The 23,097-nt window shown below is 35.0% G+C and overlaps 1 protein-coding gene across 1 annotated transcript in view; it reads right to left on the minus strand.

The window, feature by feature from the left end:
* The window catches only part of mmp14a (matrix metallopeptidase 14a (membrane-inserted)), a 31,857-nt gene extending 13,573 nt beyond the window's left edge, over positions 1-18,284 (minus strand). The window contains exons 1-3 of the mRNA XM_030162146.1: positions 17,874-18,284; positions 2,003-2,151; positions 932-1,054 (exon numbers count right to left, since the gene is read on the minus strand). Of these exons, the coding sequence (XP_030018006.1) occupies positions 932-1,054; positions 2,003-2,151; positions 17,874-17,954 (353 nt within the window). The 5' untranslated portion in view covers positions 17,955-18,284. The remainder of the gene's footprint in view (positions 1-931; positions 1,055-2,002; positions 2,152-17,873) is intronic.
* Positions 18,285-23,097: the final 4,813 nt, after the last annotated feature.

Raw genomic sequence — 23,097 nt, forward strand, 5'->3', positions numbered from 1 at the left:
GGAATGACACTGGGGTTGAAACTCAGAAAATACATCAACACAATGCCAGAAAGATGTGACTGTTGCCAAGGGGGGCCACGCTAAATATTAGAGTAAAATGTAAAAAAAGGACTGGACTGATAAATTTGTAGGTGAAATAATCTCAGCACCTTTGCCTTTACCTTTTGCAATGGCAAAAAAGTGAAATTCAGGCTCTGGGAACAAATAAACCACCAGTTTCTTAAGATTTGACAAGTGTTCTAATATTTTTGCGCACCACTGTTTGTCTGTTTGTACATAAACTTAATAAAGGTCCAGTACTTGGGGTGGGGGCAGTTGGATAGGAACAGTTTCTTGTTATACATTAGAAAAATGAAAATAATAAAGACCTTGATCAAAAAGAATAAAGCAGGTCAGTTGATTCTTCAGTCTTTTTTATTGTTTGTAATTTCTTATGTTTTCATTAAATACCTTAAAATAACAAAAACTACATGAGAGAGTTTTGACGTGTTCATTTGTCATTATTTTCATGATGACCACAGTTTATTTTTGGTTAGTTTCATGGGAATATTTTTCATTTCATTTTTGATTTCAATTTGAGTAAATGACAAGTTTCAGTTTTGTTTTTACTTCATTTTACTGTTTTGTTTTTCAGTTATTATGATTTACAGAAGCTGAAAAAAGTCAGAGGACGGAATGCATGACACTAAATCCAGTTTTACAAAATACAATACAAAGACTTTAATCATTTTTCATATTTAATAATCTAGAATGCTTAAAATGCATGGATGAGTGCTTCTCCAATTTGATTTTTATGGTTACGTTCAACAAAAGTCAACAGTCAGACTATTGTCTACTCTGACTGGGATACAGTAAATTCAATAAACATGTGAACAGTCAGTTGTAAAGTCAAACTGCAGAACATGATGTTGTACTGAGTGTGTATTCTGACCTAAACGTGATCTCAGACTTGTCCCATTTCAGACCCTGTACAGCGTATCTCTTCCTCCTCAGGTTCGTTTTCAGCTGTGGACCAAACTTGTCGGGGACGCCACACCGCGGCCGACTCATCGCCCTGGCGAAAGGGAAATCAAGTCAGTTCACAGTAAAATACTTGAAGGAGGATTTATTTGCTTTGTCTCACTAACAACCCCAACTAACAAACCTTTCTGAGCAGCTGTCATTAACTATTTCAAACTGAGTATCTCAGTTAACCCATAAAGACCCAAACATCCACTGGTGACCAAAACCATCTACTGATATAAACCTGTTGATCCACTAATCTGATCAATACATGTAAATAACTGGTGTTAAATGCAGTTTTTCATCTTTTCATGGTCATCAGATATGATCCATTTGGACGTTCCGAGGCTCCGTAGTGAACGTGGAAACATCGCCATCTTCTACAGCATTGATTCATCGGTGACAGTGGATGGACACACTGGGTTTATGTTCAATTAATGATATATTTCACTGAAAAAGTAACTTTTTCTTTAGTTTTCCCTGTTTCTGATATAATAACCGTCAACTTTAATCTGAGCTTTTATGAAAATCTACATGATCAGTGAATTAAATATAGGAAAATACATGATTTTTCACTTAAAATGCAAAACATTCATGAGGGAACTGCCACAAAGGTAGCACTGGGTCTTTATAAAATATAAATATGTGTGTGTAAAACCATGAAGTTAGATCAATGACAGTGGATGGAGACACTGGGTTTATGTTGAGTTAATGACATATTTGCTGAAAAAGTCACTTTTTCTTCAGTTTTCTCTGTTTTGATGTAATAATATTTAAATTTACTCTGAAATTTCATGAATATTTAAGCAAAGTATAGGAAATGAAATATAAAAAAAAAAAACATAATTTACAGTGAAAATGGCCAAATACAGAGGATAATATTATAATAAGTGGTGATAAATCACTTAATAAAGGTTAAATCAAGAGGAAAATTCATTTGGGAACTGACACTAAATTCGCACTGGGTCTTTATGGGTTAATGTGTCTTAGCTGAACTCACTGTAATGTGTTGGAGTCTATGGAGCCGGTGACGGTCAGGCCATAAAACCTCTGCATGGCAGCTATCGCCGTTTCGATTGACTTGGGCGAGCGGATAGCCTGAGCTCTGACATCACCTGGAGGCAAGTAGCCATACTGCTGGAGCCACGCCTGGAAAAAGACAGGAACACAAAGAGGAATGAGCTGCTGTATGAATGTAGATATTCACAAAGAAAGCACAGACATTTCCAACGGAACATCCTTTACTGTCATTGTGTGTACAAAGCAGGTTAAATACATGTTTATAATGCTTCTACAAAAGTCTGTTTGAAAACTTTTCTAAGATCCTAAACAGTTAGTCATGCTTGCATAATGCGAAAAATATGTCAACATATGTCAACAGGCCAAACTCCAGTAATAACTGAGACATTAGAGAAAAAAATGATAAGATTCACAGACACAATCTCAATTATTTGTACAAAACTGATTTAAAATGAGTGAAAAAAGAACAATATGATAGACTTGATAATCCTATATAAAATACAATACTGATATGATCATATTAAACTACTTTTCTCTTATACATTGTATTTACTTATTTTGCACATATGCATATTTTTGCACATACTGTAGATTCTGTGTATATTTAGTTCTGTTTTTATTATCGCATATGTTTTTATTGTTGTATTCCTGCTCTTTTGCCCCGTGGGGGGCAGTGCTCCAGTTTCATTGTCCTATGTACATAGTATATTGGTGCAATGACAATAAACATTTATCTTATCTTATTGCTGAACTATGAAAACTACATAATTTAAAAGAAATAATATATATTTAAAAAAACCTGTATTTGCCAAAATTCAAAAAGTTTTGATACAAGAGGCTTTTGTTTTGGACTGTTGCGTTCATGTAAACTGATCTACTGCCAGTTCTAAAACATACAAGAAATAACTCAAAACGCACAAAACATCTTAATTTAACAAAGACAGGATCGGCCACTTGAGTGACCGATCCTTTGAAACATTAGAGAAAAAACTGATAATATCCATAGACACATTTTCAATTATTTGTACAAAACTACTTTAAATTAAGTGAAATAAAGAAAAATATAATAGACTTGATGATCCTTTATACAATACAATTTATATGATCACATTAAACTAGGAAAACTGCATTTAACATATATTTTTTTAAAACAATATGGAAAAAAAACAAGTATTTGGCAAAATTCAGAAGGCTATGATACAAGAGGCTTTTATTTTGGACTGTGGGGTAAATATAAGCAGTGATCTTCTCAGTCAGTCTGTCTGCCAGCTCTAAAACGACACAAAAACATCTTAATCAACATAGAGATCGTCCACTTGTGTGAACCTGTGTGTTTTTGTCTACTTTCAGCGCTTGTTTGGACCTGCATCTCTGAGCTCAGATGTATTTCACAGAATGCGTGATGCATACAGGGACAAAGGGCGTGTATATATGTGTGGGTTTTTGTATGACGGGCTGATTTTATCCTACAGTGACAGCAGTGTTAACATCCATGCCCTCAGCAGCAGCCAACACACACTGAGGATACACCAGCATATTACATTTATTGTCTCGTTTAAGTCACTTTGACATCATTCCATTTATAAACTCTTAAAACTCGAGACCAAATGCTCTTAGGTCCCCAGATTTATGCTCAACTTATTACTCGGAAACTTTGTTGTGGGGTCATAAGGAGAGATGAGAGAGGAACTGAAGCCAAATAAAACACGCGAGTCAGAAACACTGATGTCATTTCAGTCACAATGACCCAGAGCTGCTGCCTACACAGTCACAGCCAAAGACAACTGGCGCTTTTAATGCTGGAAAAAGAAACATTTTCAGCTACATTTGGGTTCCTCAAAGCAAGAACTTAAAATCTTATTGCCTCTGTCTGTCCTCATGTCAACCAAAACCACCACTATTTATCTTTACACATGAAAGTCTGGCCTATTCTTACCACTGTCTACTGCCGGTGGTCTAAGACTGCACAAGCACTTTTAAAGACAATGTTTAGCATCTCTTAAAACACACACTACCATAATATATATAATATGTATATATACACATGCAGTATATTACACTAATCTTATATTTGTCCATGCAGAGTGTTATTTTTTTCTCCATTAGAGCCTAGTTTGTAACAGTCCCATCACTGGCATCAGCTTCTTACTGAACCTACATGAGTCTCATTGAATTCACTAAAAGAAAGTACACTTATTTAAAAAATGTTAAACTATTTCTCTGTTTTGTTTGTCAAATGTGTCCTCCTTGTCCCCACTCTGGAGTTCAATAGCATATTTAACAGTGTGTTTCCATATATGTGATTACACACACATATTTAACCATAAAGACCCAGTGTTACTTTTGTGGTAGTTCCAACATGAATTTTTCCCCCTTTTTAACCTTTCTTAAGTGATTTATCACCATTTATTAAAATATTATCCTCTGTATTTTGTGTTTTTTCAGTTTAAATCATGTATTTTATTGATAATGTTGATGTTCATAAAACCTCCAATTAAAGTTGAGGGTTATTAAATCAAAAAGAGAAAACTGAAGTCAAATATATCATTAACTGAACATAAATCAAGCGGTTTAGTCCACTGTCATTGATCTAACTCCATGGGTTTTACTGGTGAATCAATGTTGTTGAAGATGATGGTGTTTCCATGGTAACTACGGAGCCTCTGAACGTCCAAATGGGTCATATCTGATGACCATGAAAAGGTGACAAACTGTATTTTACTTGAATTATTTCCACGTAATGATAGGTTTGATGGTTCAGATGTTATTAAACATTTTAGATCAGTGGATGGTTTTGGTCGCTGGTGGATGTTTGGGTCTTTACAGGTTAAACTGGTGGAATTAAAACTATTAAATTCCTTCTTCAGCGTCATCTAAACCTCATATATCTGTCTTATCCCTTCATTGCTTCTGGTTTTCTCCTTAAAACTTTAACTAACAAGTAAAGAGGAAAGCAGGGGGAGGGATGGAAATGCAGAGACTGCGCAGAACTACCTGTTTTTACATTCCCAGTACACACACAGCTACTGTTAGCCTTGTCTGGGCGAAGAAACCAGAGAACAAGGTTCACTTATGACCATGATCCCCGTCTGTCTATTTATCTCATTATTTCCCTCACAATTTTTACAAGATTTTTCTGGATTATTCAAGCATCTAATGTATGTGATGACTTTCTCAGTCAATCTACCACTAACGTCGACTAAATTTATTCTCCCTGTGCATGTACTGACTGCTGCTAGTGTGTCCTGTGGCTCCAGTGTGGTGACGCGTCTGCTTCTATAAAAACACTCTGCTCCACTGCCTGAAAAATCTCCCCCACACCATCAAGACCTCCTCTAGTTCCAAACTACTCCTTCATACACCGCCACCTCCGGTTAAGACGCCAGATATCCCAGCATGCACCCCTCCTCCCTGGAACTCCTAGCAGTCACCATCAAAGCTTCTATTTATTGAGACTTGTACATGGCCGGTATTGTTGGCCTTGGGGTAGCTGGGTAGTCCGCTGCACGGCCATGTGTGGTCAAAGGGTTGGCTGCTGCTTTGGTAAATACACCCCAGGGTCTGTGCAGTGTGTGTGTGTGGAGTGACGTGTGGTCTTCAGAGCATAATGCACACACTTTTAACAGCATGCGTGATGTAAATGTTGTGGAAGTTGTAATTTTGGTAAAGTGGTGATGTATACATGGATTCTGTGACCTGACTCTGACCTTACAATGCTATACATGAGTAGAGGTACGCAGAAGATCATTATTATTATTATCATCACTTGTATTTGTTATATTTTCTTAATTTCCTTCTCCTATTATAGTAATATTAGTTTTAGTAATATTATACAGTACTATAGTATAGTATAGTGTATTGTATTTTATAGTGTAGTATAGTATAGTATAGTGTATAGTATAGCATAATATAGTATAATATAGTGTAAGGTATAGTCTAGTATAATATAGTATAGTGTATGGTATGGTATAGTACAGCACAGTATGGTATAATACAGTACAATATAGTATAGTATTGTGTAGTATAGTATAGTGTATGGTATAGTTCTGTGCAGTATAGAATAGAATAGAATAGAATAGAACAGAATAGAATAGAATAGTGTCTGGTATAGTATAGTATAGTATAGTATAGTATAGTATAGTATAGTATAGAGAATAGAGTATAGTATAGTATAGTATAGAGTACAGTGTACAGTACAGTATAGTACAGTATAGTATAGTATAGAGTATAGTATAGTATAGTATCGTGTAGTATAGTATAGTGTATGGTATAGTACTGTGCAGTATAGTATAGTATAGTACAGTATAGTGTATAGTATAATATAGTATAGTATAGTATAGTGCAGTACAGTATAGGGTATAGTATAGTGTATAGTATAGTATGGTATAGTATAGTGTATGGTATGGTATAGTACAGTACAGTATTATACAGTGTATGATATGGTATAATACTGTACAGTATAGTATAGTATATGGTATAGTACAGTATAGTATAGTATAGTATATGGTGTAGTATAGTGTAGTATAGTACAGTAAAGTATAATATAGTATAGTATAATACAGTGTGGTGTGTGAATGAGGTGTGAGTTGTGATATGTGTCAGAAGTCTGTGATGCTGAGCAGTAAATGCCTCACAGGACATGCCACCCGTTGTCACACACTCTTGCCCACATTCACATTCTCATGACAGTCAGTTGTTTCCTGGATGTACTGCAAAAATAGCACACCACTAGTTCCTCTGAACGACTATATAAAATAACTGACAAAAATCCCCCACATTTATAGCTGCTGTGGTAAAACCACAACGTGATGATGCATTTATGACGTGCATATTGCTCAATGAACAGGTGAAGGAGGTGGTCAAGTCTGCACAGGTTTTTACCAATTAAGGAATTTTTACAGTTCCACGCTGGTGGGTGTACATTGGTGAACAGATGTGTCATTTTGTAATGCTGTTTAAGCAAAGCACAATATAAATAAGTCAAATAAGTTTATAGTAAATGATGTCTAAGGTGTGTTTAATCACTTTAGGCAGTTCATACAAACATAGACAAACAGTCAGACAACACAGCTGCAGATTTTCCTCACTGACACACTTTGCAGTACAGAAATATGTAAAAAAAAAAAAAAAAAAAGTATAATGAGAGACCACAGGACTGCTGCCAACTGTCAAAACACTATTAGTTTCAAACTCCATTTTGAAAGCTCCCCAACTTCTAAACTGCTTTATTTCCTGTGTTCCCACCAGGAATGAAGAAAGAACCAAAGCAGAAACGTGAAGGACGGTAGAAGATGATCTGAAGTGCAGTTAGTCTGGAGAAGGAGAGGTAAAGACATTAAGAGCGGTTAAAAGAAAAGTGAGGGGAGAGAGGGGAATGGACTATGACTGAATTTAAATCTGAGCCACTGACTCAGTTGTTCCTCTCATTCTTTGCCAACGGAAAATACTGAGAATTCTGGTCATGAGTGTCTAAATCTCACATTGCCTTCATTTCTTGGCGTCTGTGACCCAGTTAGCGCTCAGACCAGTGCTGCATGGTGTGTTTTTTTGCTCCATTTACACCTCTAAACCGTCAAACAGGTGAAAAACCACAAAACTATCTCATTTCACACTGCTGCATAAAGTGTTTCATTACTGTGGTGATGATTTGGATCCACATTCCATCTCACGTAAGTTGCAGTTAATTCAATATAACCAGATGTTTGCATGAGTTTGCAAGCCTTTATCCAAAAGGCTGCAAAAAGCACCATTCTGGGATGATGACTATTGTTGGATCATGGATCTTTTTCACCACTGTCTGATGTGACTTAAACAAATATCATGTTTATGCCCAATATGTTTTCTGATGTGCATTCACATTATGCCAATTAATTCTGAAAAAATGGTTGCACTTGACACAGCTAACACAACACCACTGACTGGTCAATTGGATTTATAAAATTACACAATTACTGTTTTTTTTTTTGCATGTGTGTGTGTTTCATGGACACGTCCACAATCATTTATACACATACATAAATGTGAGTGTGTGTAAGTAAATGCAAATATGTTTGCATATATAATCATTATTACTATTTATGTTATTGTTCTACAAAGTAGGATGACCATGAATCACGAGTCACTCTTCTGTTGTGTTTCGCACGGCAAAGTCTATGTTTATATGACATTTTTCATGCAACAAAGAATCACAAATTACTTTTTTTTTCTTTCAGTGAGCAACATTGACACCCTTTTTTTTCTTTTAAAAAAAAATAAAAAAGAAAGAAAACGGTGTACTTTGTTCCAATGATGTCCTGCGTAATATGTTATAAGACTGTTTTGAATAAAAATTTGAATTAAAAAAAATTACAAATTCCCTTGAATTTTAACGTCCATATCCACAAGTGAACAAAATATACATAGAAAAGTATCGTAGTTTTGACATCAAACGGTCGTCACACTGTCAGTCACTCAGGTTGTCCATCCTGTGTCCACTGGTCTAGTTTCCTCTCAGATCTCTTCAGTGACAGAATGGTAAGAGGGTTTTATAGAATTTTTAGCCAAATAGGCGACAAAATAGCTGCAACCAAACCTAATGCATGTCAAGGATTGTACTGTCACTGTCACTAAAGAAACAAATCTGTAGAAAGTCCGAAGGTTTCAGCTTACAGTTCTGTTTTTAGCTTTGAGACAAGGTGTTTTCCAGTGAAACCAAGTGGGTTTTTAAAAAGTTATTTTAAGTAGGAGAATTTAAAATTTAACCCATAAAGGAACATTTACAGACTCCGTATTTACGTACTTGAGTTTATTTTTATTCTAATTTGAAGGATTTTATGGTATTTTCTATTCTATTCTATTCTATAATTTATTATTTAAATGTTATGTAATATTGCTGTTGGGTGGAAACCTTGTAAGTCCATTTTCAGTCATGTCTTGGTCATAAAACCATACCATACCATACCAACTTTATTTCTAAAGCACTTTAAGAACTTTACAGCTGGCCAAAGTGCCATACATGAATCATAAAACAAGGAAATAAATATGTAAAAGCATAGATAACACTGGGTGTAAAGCAGGCTAAAAACAAAATACAACCATGATAAAAACAAAGACAAATTAAAATCTGGTAAAAACAACTTGGGAAACATAAAACAAAAAAAACCCCAAACCATCTCACTCATTGATTAAAAGCCAACGAGAAACAGAGTGTTTTTTGACGCGATTTAAAGACAGGCAGAGACTGAGTCTGTCTAACAAGAATAAAACGATTCTATTGGTCATTCTTCACATTGGCCTGACGGTTTTAGAGATATTTAACCAATGAAAAGTGTTGAAATCGGCATGGGACAACACCTCTTAACTCTAATTTGTTCAGAACATACATAAATAACCGTTTTGGACATAGGAGGTTTCCATCTGAAAGTGACAATATGCTGTATACACTGAGACCTGAGGAAGTATGTTTTGCTTCAATCATGTCACATGGTTTGAATGACAATAAAGCTGACTCTGAGTATTTGAAAACAGTACTTGAGTAAATTCCTCCAGTCTGGATCAGCCCATCTGGCCTTTAGCTTCAGTCAAATGCTGCCAGCTGAGCACCTGAGACCAAAAACCTGTGGGCCAAAGCCTTCAGCGCTCACTTATGTCATGGTTTAAACGCTCTCTCCTGTTTTTCTACCGAAGGAGGACCTTGTGTTTTTTTCTGCTGTGGAAAAGATAAGCTCTCTTCCTCCCTTGAAGTCCACCAGTTTCTCATTAAATCCGATTCAGCTGATTATTTGGACAATTCTTCAGTGACAGCCACCGCCTGTCGAGCAGCATGAACCAGAGCCTCTTCTTTGATGCTACATCAGCAGCGGCTCTAGTTGAGATAAAGGGAATTAGAGCCAGATGTGTTTTGATCGGATCTGTAAGTAAGCCTCTGCTGGGATCACAAGACATGTGTCTCGATATGGCAAGAGGAAATTTCCCCAAGTTTTTTTTTTTTTTTTTTTTGCACCTAAATCCTGTTTTAGACTGAGCTGTTTTCATTACTGTCCACTTCCTCCGCTCACAGGGTCCAACTAAGCATTTTATTTAAGTAGAGAAAGGTTAGACAAGGCAAATAAGGTAAATGGAAACAGATGCTGGAGGATGCAAAGGTACAGAATTTTTGCAAGCAGTGGTTTAATTCCACTTTTGCTCCAATTTTACTTTGTGGTGTGGATTACATGCGTCAGACTGAAGTCAGACAGGGATGTTCAGATATGAAGCAACACAGATAAACCACCAAATTCCTCCTTTTTCAGTTTCCTCATGCTGACTTCTGTTAATACAGCCAGGCCGTCATCCGTGTGAATTAAAAATGTCTCCGCTCAATTGTTATTTTGCCTTTTCTTTCCAATTTAGTCTACTTTCAACACACAGACTAGTCTATCTTTTGATCACAGGTTTCATATACTGCTAACAGGTGATGTAATCCAAACCCCATAATTAAGGCTGATCCTCTTTCTGCATCAGGGCTGACTGTATGTGTATGACTGCACCACTGCACCACGTTCACTGTGGATAAAACTGTCCTGTACAATAAAAAAAACACAAAAAACTGTCCTTTACCACCAGACAAGGCCTTCACTTTCAATTAGCGGTGGGACAAAATACCATAATACTTCCTCTTGTGATGCATAATCAATACTTTGAAGTCAAGCACTAATATTTTAAGGCCCAATCCCAATTCACCCCTTGGCCCCTCCCCCGTACCCTTACCCCTACCCCTCCGTTTTGCATGTACACGTGAAGGGGTAGTGTTGTCCTGATTTTTGATTAGATGGAACGGTCCTCAAAACGTTGATTTTTCAGGACCACACTATGAACGGAGCGGTAGGACAGATTTCCCACAATTTTGTTCGAATCATTGGGAAGATGGAGGTAAACGCAGCCAAAAAGTGCAGCAGTGTGACAAAAGAAACACACAAATACACGTATTTTCTTCGTAAACCTCAACCTCAAAACTCACCTTTTCAGAGCAGCCTACCCCCCATAAGTTTTCCTCTCCATTTTACATCTTCATTTCTATATATCGGAATTATTCTTTTATCTATTTGTTTACTTCTTTGTATATTATGCATTGTTTGTTTTATCTTGTTGTTCAGTGTCCTTGGGTGTCTTGAAAGGCGCTTATAAATAAAATGTATTGTTATTAATAAACCATTTAATCATTTGATTGACTGTTTAATGTTGTTTCAATGTGTTACAGATCAGATTTAGATCACAACATTTGTTAGCGGGATAGGCTCTCAGCTGTGAAAGAAATACTAGGCATATAAATTGACTCTCAAAATCACTTCTGATCCCAGAAAGATACTACTTGAAGCCACAGTCTCTGTATTTTAACATAATTTGACTCATATAACAGTGATTTGTCCAAGCGAGGTTGCTGTAGCTACTCGTAAAAGATGGCCGACAGGTAAACTCTTCTACGTGTACATGACTCACATCATCCTGAGATTCAAATCGTCCCTTGACACGAGTCTTTATTTCACTTGTGTTTACCCACAATGCCCTGCACTGTAGTCCGCTTCCTGCATTTGGTTCGCTTGAGACCTACAGTATTTGGCGGACCAGAGTTTGCTTCGTTGATCCGCATTAGAATTTGATTAAACACATAAAAACTTAACTAAACAGACACATAAATGAGGATTTTAGGATTAGCAGTTAGCTTATCTTACTTAGGAAGCTAGCTATTAACCCTTTCATGCATAGTGGTCACTACAGTGGACAGCTATTCTGCATCTGTTCTCTAATATATTTATGGGTTTTGTTGTTTTAGTTCCATGTCAGCCAACACAGTGGACGCTTATGCACCATCCCATAATAATACACTGACATTCAGACCATTACTGTAACTTTGCTGTTGTTGATTAACCTGATTCTGCAGTGACATGTTTGAGTGTAAATCAATTGCTAATAAAAATTGGGAATATGATAAAATGTGAGAAAACATCAGATTAGCTGTATTAAAAATGTTTTGATTTTACAGTTTTCACACAGTATATCACTTTCTGGTATTGCACTCCTTCCTTCAAAAATTAAACACATGAGGTCCAGCAGAATGGACATGTTTGGAACTCCACAAAAAATTATGAAGGTAGATTTGTTTCTTTATTACCTTAACCAAAAAAAATATTTTCATAAAAAAAAAAAAAAAAAAAAAAAAAATCAATAAAAAATATTTTTTCACTTCAATCAAAAAAAGTGTTCAAATGCAATTTTTTTGGTCATAATTTTTTTTTTTCATTTGAACACTTTTTTTAAATTGAATTTTTGTTTTTTAGTTAAAGCAATAAAGAAACAAATCTACCTTCATAAAAAAACAGGTTTTTAAAAAAAAAAAAAAAAAAATTCAGTTGCATTGTTTTTTCATGCCTAAAGAGGAATAAAAACACTCATGAAAAACATCTCAACTACAGTTCTCAAAATTCATGTATGAAAGGGTTAAAGCTGCTTTGAACTAAAACTACCTTCTCAACATTATTTCATGGCTTTTTTAAAACAATAAATTGGATATTTACCTCAGAAACCAGAGCGTCATGATGTAAAACAGTGACTAAACCTTAGATAGAAGTAAGTTTTTTATTGGCATTAACAGCTAGCTTGATCCGAAACTACTTAGCTGTTATACTCAGCAAATAACTTTGCTGTTATTAAAGGTGATGAGCAGCTGAATCAAACCAAAATGATCTTCAAATATTGTTTCATGATATTTTCTGAACACATATGTGACTCAGTAAGTAATTTTCAACAGAATATGGTACTACATGTTTTGATCCTCAACCATTGTTCCAATAACAGTGGCTTGTTAACCACACACACACATCGGTGGCTTTCCCAGTCTGTCCTTATAATGTAGTTTATGAGAACATCATTTCTACTTTTTGTCTTTAAAGGAGTAGGCGTAGTGGTTAGCACTTGTGCTTCACAGCATAGAAGGTTCCACATTGGATTCCCAGTTGGACCAGGGTGTTACTGTGATGAGTTTTCCTGTCCTTCCTCTGGGTCCTCCAGTTTCTCCACCATCAAAAACAGCTATATATATGTTAGAATTCTCCTGTAAGTGTCCTTGATAAAAAATACTGATAAAGATCTGGACTTGGTTCCTGAGTGCCTTCAACGGCCGCTCACTGCTCCTAATGTACTAATAATGTACTAATAATTACAAATACTAATGCTGGGTGCTCAGAGTGTGACTATGGGTAAAATGTGAAAACTGAATTTCCCTATAAGGATAATAAATCAAGTGAACTTTTTTTTTTTTTTTTTTTTACCTTTAATCTTCTTCAGCTATTGTGGTCCAATCAGATTACCAGGGAAATTTAAAGAAAAGTTTTGAAATATAACAAAAATGTCATCAGAAAGTGATGGTACCGGCTGCATTATGCATGGCTGTTACTAATGTGTCCCTATAACAAAAAAAAAAACAACAAAAAAACACTAGGTCCTTCGAGGGTCTTTATTTTTCCCATTTTTAGTTTTCCAACATAGGGAATAGTGAGATGAGTGGTGTTCACTTAGCTGCAATATGCACCTTCACCACTAGAAGCCACTAAATAATACAGTCAATAATATAATAAATGCATTAACTGGTTTTCAAAAAAAGACAAAAACTGCTGTGATAATGTCAGTGTATCATGTATATTATTGAAAGTGACTTTAATTTCCACCTCTACTGGGGTTGAGCAATATGATATATACCATGTGTCATTAAAAAGTGTGTATATTGTCTCATATTATGCTCTACTGCTGCTTTGTGTTTTTCTATATGCGTGAAGATGAGAAAACAGAATGGAGTGATTCTGAGCAGGAACTATTTGAATGGAAGATCCAAATGAAAAAAGAATAATCAACTATGATGAAGTACAGTATGCTTAAATCCTTTCTTAATTGACTTTAAAGAACAATTATTGTATTGTACTGCGATAGGACATTTTGACCACATCACCCACCTCTAACCTCTACATTTTTTTTTAATATGTTGTTTCTTATGTTAAAAGCAGCACTGCAGGCTATTGTTATTTCAGCCATGAACTGATATACTGCTGCTATAATGCTTAAGATGTTGTTTTACAGCTGCTAAACAGGACACTAGAGTAAACAGCGGTGTTTTCTCACTTTGTTTACAGACATTAATCAGTGTGTCGGTGTGGTCGCCTCTGGAGACCAGCTGCCTGTGGCCTCTTGTAAACTGTCTGACTTCTCCTCCACGTCTGGCTTGACTCACACGCCAGCATCTTGTGGTCAGTGACTAAGGTCCTCCACATATCCTGTGTCCACCAACAGTAACACTGGGTTTTCTTCAACTCCTACTAATGGGCTTTTTTGCTCTGTGAATCAATTTCCCGTGACTGTGCGCTGTTAGTGGTGCATCCTGTCCTTTTACAGACCAACACCTTGTATTTGCACTTCCTGATTGTATGACTTAAAGGAACCTAATGTTGATGTATGTTCTGCCATTGTCATTACTGCATGTTACTGATGTTATCAGTGATGTCAGCAGGTACATTCAGGGGCTGTTGACTACCTTTAGAGTAGATGTCCCATAGACCAAGACTGGAGGCGCCCACAGTGTGTGCACCTAATCATTTTCAGAGCTGATGACAAAATATGTTGTTCAGTTTAGAGCTAGACTGCAGTTTGGTGTCTTCAGCCTTCAGACAGGACGCCTATGTCCAGTGTTGTGCAAGTTACTTCTAAACTGGAATACATTACAGATTACTTGTTACTGTTATTTAACAGTAATTCCTTACCTATTTCCCATACCTGCAGGGTGGGGAAGCAAAATTTACAATGAACATTTAGTTGTTTTTTCTCAGCAGGCACTACGTCAATTGTTTTGAAACCAAACATATATTGATGTCATAATCATACCCAACACTATTATCCATACCTTTTCAGAAACTTTTGCCCATATGAGTAATCAGGAAAGCAAACGTCAAAGAGTGTGTGATTTGCTGAATGCACTCGTCACACCAAAGGAGATTTCAAAAATAGTTGGAGTGTCCATAAAGACTGTTTATAATGGAAAGAAGAGAATGACTATGAGCAAAACTATTACGAGAAAGTCTGGAAGATACTATTAAAGAAGAATGGGAGAAGTTGTCACCCGAATATTTGAGGAACACTTGCATAAGTTTCAGGAAGCGTGTGAAGGCAGTTATTGAGAAAGAAGGAGGACACATAGAATAAAAACATTTTCTATTATGTCAATTTTCTTGTGGCAAATAATTTCTCATGACTTTCAATAAACTAATTGGTCATACACTGTCTTTCAATCCCTGCCTCAAAATATTGTAAATTTTGCTTCCCCACCCTGTATATTACTGTCTCTGAATTGTAATGCGTTACATGACTCCTGTATTACTTCTGAGTTACATACAGACTCTAGTCATATATGGCACATGTGCAGTAGAACCCATGACAATTACCTTATCATTGCTGATCACAGGGGTCATGCTAACTAGCTTCTGTAAAGCAGGGTTAAGGTTAGTAATGAGCATACGTCCATGTGGACAATGGACTGTCTTCTGCCATCTTCACCCACTGCCTGAACACCAACAGGAAATAGAACTTTACTGTTGCATTTTTGATTCCTTAAAGGGGTCATATTTAGTTAAACCCACTTTTATTAGTCTTTGGTTCATTTATTTGTGTATTTGGACGCTAAAAGTTCATAAACTTTGAATTTGAACCCTCCAGGTGCTGCAAAGCTATCTTTATATTCATTTTGGCAGAAATTGAGTGGATTTCTACAACCGGTTTTAATTCCTGCTTAATTTGTTACGTTTTATAACTAGTTACATCACGACATTTGCACATATAAGGTCAAGACTTCCGATGAACATTTCTTCAAGTACGACATAATTGTCAGCTTCAGCGATTGTAGTAAAAACTGAAAATATGTTCAAACTTCAAGCTGATTACCTACAATGTCCAGTTGTTGGTTGTATTTAATGAACACAAGTGGCTGAACAGGACAGAGCAGCACAGCCAACAACCTGGAGGGGGCGGGGCCTAAAGTGGCTCATATGCATTTAAAGGCCCAGTGCTCTAAACCACCTTTCTGGTGTCATTACTCAGAAATAGGGCTGAAGATGGACCTGTGGAGTTGAATTAATGAAGAATTCAGACCCAAGCAGAGCATTTACACTTTATGTAGACCACAGGGAAATGTTTGAAAATGCATAATTCCATTTTTAAAAAAAGCAAAATATCACTCTTTTAAGGTCTCGCGGTCTTGCTGTTTTATTTTTGCTTTTTCATTTGAGCAATCAACTTATAGTCGAAAAGTGTGTTGTAACGCGAGCACTATTGAACATGTACCAAGTAAAATATTACTGAAAATTGATTAGTAATGCCTTACACTACTGCATTACAGAAAAAAGTAATCAATTACTGTAATGCATTACTTCTGTCAAGCGTTACTCCCAACACTGCCTATGTCCAGCTTGTGAGTGCAGAGTCTACCCAAGCAGATGAAAACCATTAACCCCCCCCCCACCCCCACACACCCTGAGGATTTTAGACTCACTTTAGACTTTAAAGTCCTAAAGACTAGACTTTAACCAGAAATCAGAGCATGTACACACATTTAAAAACACATCCTTCAGACAAAAACATGATAAAGACAATGTAGAGCAGCTGTCACCAGAGGGAGCAGATGTCCACACTGTCTTTGCTAAATGTACAGATGTTTTTTAAAATCAGACTGTGGTAAAAGTAGAGGTACTGATTCAACAGCTTTACCACTGGAAGGTGACAATGTCCAGATTCTGAAAAATATATAATAATATACAGCAAAATATTTTACCTCATAGTATAAAAGTTAACAGTCGGCTTTTTAAGGACATTTCTAGTGTCTGTGTGCAAAATAAACTGAACCACATGTCATATTAATATAATGTGAAAATTAAACCATTGTAACTTCAAATCAAACTTAAAACAACCACTAAAAATAATGAAAATAATGAACATTAACCTCAATTTTTCATCTTCTGTCATTTTTTCTGCCTTTTGTAACTGTCGCGTCCCTTTGTTTCATCCTTTATGATATTTGTGATTTGTCACATCTTTTATGTTGTTTTCATCTCATTATCACTTGTTACATACCTTATTTGTTTATTTTTTATTTTACTTGTGTTGTCTTTTACATCATTTAACAGTTGTCACTCCTCTTACAATGTTTTTGTCATGTGTAATATACCTATAAATTCACCAAGGCATCATTTTATCTTTGTGTAAATGTCCTGTTTAGATAGAAATAGATCGCACATAATGATGCAAGCAATAAATAACCCATAAATCCTTTTTAAATACTTTAAAACTTAAGCAAGAACTCTGTTTTGAAAATGTAAGTAGAGAGGAATAAATGTAAAAGTTGTTAGAAAAATACTCAATGTCAAACACCATGAAAACTTGCACTTATTTTCCATCTCTGCAAATATAAAGTGTGTTTGTCTTTATATTTTTCATCTTCGGCTCTACACCTTTAATCCAGATGAGGTAACTATGGGAGTTTTGTCTTCCAGATTTCATCTAAATAAAACTGTTACTGGTGAGTGTTTCCTCAAAAAGCCTTTTCAAGTTGTAGGAAAACAAGATGAAAAGTGATGAAAATGAAGGGAGGAAAGATCAAAATAAAATAGAAGGATTTTTTTAGGGGTTTATTGGAACAAAAAACTAAAGGAAGAGCAGATAACAAGGAGGAAATCAAGAAAATAAGTGTTTGGAAGGGACAAAGATACATGCTGCTGCCAAACCACAGCTCTGCACACATGCAGACACACATATGCTGAGTTTAAGTATCATTAGTTTTGTTGAAGTTTCTTGTGTCTTACCTCGGCTTTGAGCACATTGGCAGTGACGGAGGTTAAACCAAAGCACAGACCACAGGCCAGGGCAAGCAGCTGGAGCAGCATTGTGGGGTCTGCACACTGTACGTCCCCGAAAAGTACGCCAAACTAACCCGAAGTCCGCACAAGGACGAGAAAAGTGGAAAACAGAAGGGGATCGACTCTACTCCTGCTATGCTTTTAAAAGTGGAGGCAGAAAACTTTGTCTGGTCCTCATAGACACTTTTCACAGGCAACAAAACTCCTCTTCAGTCAACTTGTAAAAGTGCAAAAAAAAAAAAAAAAAAAAAAAAAAAAAGCATCAAACTGCACAGAGGAAGGCTGAGGAGGCGTTCACGGACATCATATCTGCGTCCTCTGGTGTGGACGTGGTACGGACTGAAAGAGAGGCAGAGAGAGGGGGAGACGGAGTTTCCTCTGGGTCCTCCTCCAGATGTGAACACGGGTTTTGTCAAGACTGCGTGACGACAGAGAAGCAGCTTTTTTTTTATTTTTTTTTTTTATTTTATTTTTTTTACCATAAAGACCCAGCGCTACTTTTGTGTCTGTTCCAAATTAATTTTTCTCTTTCAAATTAACCCTCCTGTATCCGGGTGCACCTTTCAGGCACAGTTTCCCCTTTGTTTTAAAAAACTTCATATTATTTTTCACAATTTAAATAAGGTTAGAATTCAAAAGTTGTTCATTTTTGCATGATCTTTAAAATTTTGGCAACCGACTAAAATGTGCACATTGTAAACAAAAGAAAATTACCAGACTAGCATCTGTCTCCCAAGTGTGCCTAAAATGCACTATTTCTTCCATTTGATATGTATGATTAGGACTGACCTTGATTTACAAAAATAAAATCAAATTAGTGCAGAAAAATAAATCAATGTATAAAATTTAATAGTTTGATTTATAGGTGTGCATTTTACGCACACTTGGTGACAGATACTAGTATTTGTGAACATTTGACCTAGCGCCAAAAATAATAATGCAAATTAACCAATGCTGGAGTTAATCATTGACATATGCCAGGCTGCAAAAATCAAATAATATATGATCCACTTTTTATGTAGTATATTGGAAAAAAATATTTTTTGTGTTTCTTGCATCCAAAAAAAGAGGTTTGTTTACATTACAAACACAGCATTTAAAGGGTTAAAAAAAATGTGACAATTATTGAGTATTTGGTATTTTTATTTATGGCTCAAGTTGATGAAATAGAAAAAAGTGTAAAAGAATTAAAAACAAACTGTATGAAAATTTTATTGACATTATTCCACAAGTGTGCCAAAATAGCACACTTGGTGCTTAGTAAGGGCCTTGCTGGACGGGAAACCAGAGGGTTAACCAAATTAAACTTAAACAAACTTCAAATTAGACTTATTTAAAACTGACTAATTTGCACTATGTAAAAAACTGTATTTGAACTACAGTGATTTAACCCTTTCATGCATGAATTATGAAAACTTTAATCAAGATTTTTTTTTTTCCTGAGTATTTTTATTCCTCTTTAGGCATTAAAAAACAATGCAATTGAAAAAAAAAAAAATTCTGAACCTATTTTTTATGGAGTTGCAAAAATATCCACTCAGCTGGACACCATGCGTTTAATTTTTGAAGCAAAGAAACATGTATAACATGTATTTACTGATATACTGTGTGAAAACATTTTTAATGTTGCTAATCTGATGTTTTGTCACATTTTAACATACTCTAATACTAGTTATTACTCACTTCATGGAGATAATATGCAAAAGAAAACACCTCTTTGTTAAAAAAAAAAAAGCTGGTAATTACAGTCTAATAACAATATCAAGCAATTTTTTTTTTTACATTTAAACATATCACTGCAGATTAGGTTTATAAAGAACAGCAAATTTACAATAACGGTATGAATTGCAGTGTATAGGGTGATGCATAAGTGTCCCTTGTGTTGGCTGACATGGAACTAAAACAGCAAAATTAATGAATATACAAAAGAACAGCTGTAGAATAGCTGTCCACTGTAGTGACCACTATGCATGAAAGGGTTAAATATATACATAAACATAGATTTTTACAGACTGTATTCCTGCACATATCCACTCACTGTATAAATACTTCAATTTGCACTTTCTGTACATATTACAATGTAAAAACCCACTGTAAATAATATACACATATACATATATTTTTAATAGACCGGGCCCACACACCCACTCACTGTATAAAAACTCCATTTTGCACTCTGTACATATTACATTGTAAATCTATTGTAAATCTCAACCCATTGTTGTCTCTGTCTCCAGTGGACTGTTTGTGTATATTAGTATTTTTCATCCTTGGGGTTGGGACCCCATGTGGGGTCGCCTGGAATTCAAATGGGGTCACCTGAAATTTCTAGTAATTGATAAAAATAAATCAAAAACTTACTAATAAAAAATATCTGGTGAGTTGAGAGAGACAATCCCAATACAAAAAAGACATGATGAACTGTGAAGCTGAAACTGAAGCACTGTGGTTCTGTTTATCTGTCAAATGTTCATTGTGGTCAGTTTCAGATGCTGCAGCTCTTTCATAATTCATAGTTTGAGTTCTTGTTTGTTCAGTATTAATTGTCAGCCTTGTAAATCCAAGCTGGACTGACTGGACATATCCTGACCAAGGAAAATCAAATTCTCACTTTGTGCAGTAATCTACACCTGACTTTTCTGCCTCTGTCCATAATAATATACATTATATAGACTAAATGTCCTCTAAAATTAATGTTTATTTGCAACATAATATAGCAAACTATTACATGATTAAAAGCAAATTAATTTTAGCAAAAACAGAATGTCTCTGTTCTGAATGTCTGGGGTCGCCAGAAATTTTTGATGTTGAAATGGTGTCACGAGCCAGAAAAGGTTGGGAACCACTGGTCTATATTGTGTCCTGGTCCACTTGTTGTCTGGGTTCATGTCAGAACTGTATGGTGTGAGCAATGTAAAAACCGAAGCCAAATTCCTTGTATGTGTTCACATACTTGACCAAAAAAGCTGATTCTGATTCTCATTCTGATATTTAAAAAATGTTAAACTATTTCTCTGTTTTGTCAAATGTGTCCTTCTTGTCCCCATTCTGGAGTTACAGCATCTTTAACAGTGTTTCCATACATATGATTACACACATATATTTAGCCACAAAGACCCATTATTACTTTTGTGGCGCTTCCCACATGAATTTTTCTCCCTATTTAACCTTTCTTTAGTGATTGATCACCGCTTGTTATAATATTATCATCATCGATATTTTGCCTTTTTTCAAAGAAAATCAAGTATTTATTCATATTTAATTTACTGGTCATGAAGATGTTTATAAAAGCTCGGATTAAACTTCAGGGTCATTATGTCAGAAACAGATGAAACTGAAGAAAAAGTGACTTTTTTTTAGCGAAGATATCATGAACTCAACATAAACCCAATATCTCCCTCCACTGTCATTGATTCAACTTCATGGGTTTTACTTTTTTATTTATTTACTTTTATTGAAGAATGCATTTATTATTCAACAATAGAACATACAAAAATATGAATATAACAAGAATATACAAAACATCAGACATTCCAAGACACAATAATCATAAACTAATAATAAGACATAGAGACTACAAGAATAAATGAATTAATTAAACAAAAAGACAAAATATCCAACAATAATTAAAAATATAGTTAAAAAGAAGAAAAAAAGTGATGATGTGAAGTGGCAGACAAATGTACTCAAGGTAATTATAGTGAAACTGAAGAGCTTATAAACACTTTTTTTTTTTTTTTTTAAATTAAATTCAATATGTTTTAGAGACTCAAAACAAATTTTTAGTTCTATTAAAAATAATTGAAATGATGGGGATGTTTTGGACATTTTAGCTTTATGTATATGAAAACTCCATGGGTTTTACTGGTGAATCAATGTTGTAGAAGATGACAGTTTCCATGGTAACTATGGAGCCTCTGAACATCCAAATGGGTCATATCTGATGACCATGAAAAGATGACAAACTGTATTTTACACCAATTAATTACATATTGATAGGATTAATGGATCAACAGGTATTAAACATTTTAGATCAGTAGGTGATGTTGTTCAACGGTGGATATTTGGGTCTTTATGGGTTAATTAATGGAGCCATACTTTACATTACAAAAGTGAATGAATCCAATTAAACTACATTAACTCTTGTGAAATGGCACCAAAGAGTCATCCGTTTACTCTTTAACCCATAAAGACCCAGTGCTATTTTTGTGACAATCCCCAAATGAATTTTTCCTCTCTATATCACCTTTCTTGAGTGATTTTTTGCCATTTATTATAATATTACCCTCTGTAATTAGCATTTTTCAGTGTAAACCGTGTATTTTCCCCTATATTTAATTCACTAATCACATAGATGTTCATTAAATCTCAGTGAAAATTCAATGGTTATTATATCAAATCAGAAAAAAATGAGGAAAAAGTGACTTTTTCAACAAAATATATCATTAATTGAGCATAAAAACAAGTGTGTCCATCCACTGTCATTGATCCCACTCCATGGGTTCTACTGGTGAATCAATGTTGTAGAAGATGATGGTGTTTCCACGGTAACTACAGAGCCTCTGAATGTTCAAATGGGTCATATCTGATGACCATGAAAAGATGACAAACTGTATTTTACACCAATTATTTACATATTGATAGAATTAATGGATCAACAGGTATTAAACATTTTAGATCAGTAGGTGATGTGGTTCAGCGGTGGATGTTTGGGTCTTTATGGGTTAATTAATGGAGCCACATTACTGATACAGAGAAGACTAGTAGCTCTGTTTACACCACATTAATATATGAATGTAAGATCAGAATTATCATAGAGGATTATAGAAGGGATATCAATGAAATCAGCCAATAACATAATAATAATAATAATAATAATAATAATAATAATAATAATAATAATAATAATAATAATAATAATAATAATAATAATGATAACAACAACAACAACAACAACAACAACAACAATAATAATAATAATAATAATAATAATAATAATGATAACAACAACAACAACAACAACAACAATAATAATAATAATAATAATAATAATAATAATAATAATAATAATAATAATAATAATAGTTTGCTATTTGTGGTCCTTTTTTGTGAATTAACCTTCCTGTTATATTTCGATCAACAGCGACATCTCGTGTTAAGAAATACGCAG

This window comes from Sphaeramia orbicularis, chromosome 18 (genome assembly GCF_902148855.1).
Source record: "Sphaeramia orbicularis chromosome 18, fSphaOr1.1, whole genome shotgun sequence".
Classification (NCBI taxonomy): Eukaryota; Metazoa; Chordata; class Actinopteri; order Kurtiformes; family Apogonidae; genus Sphaeramia; species Sphaeramia orbicularis.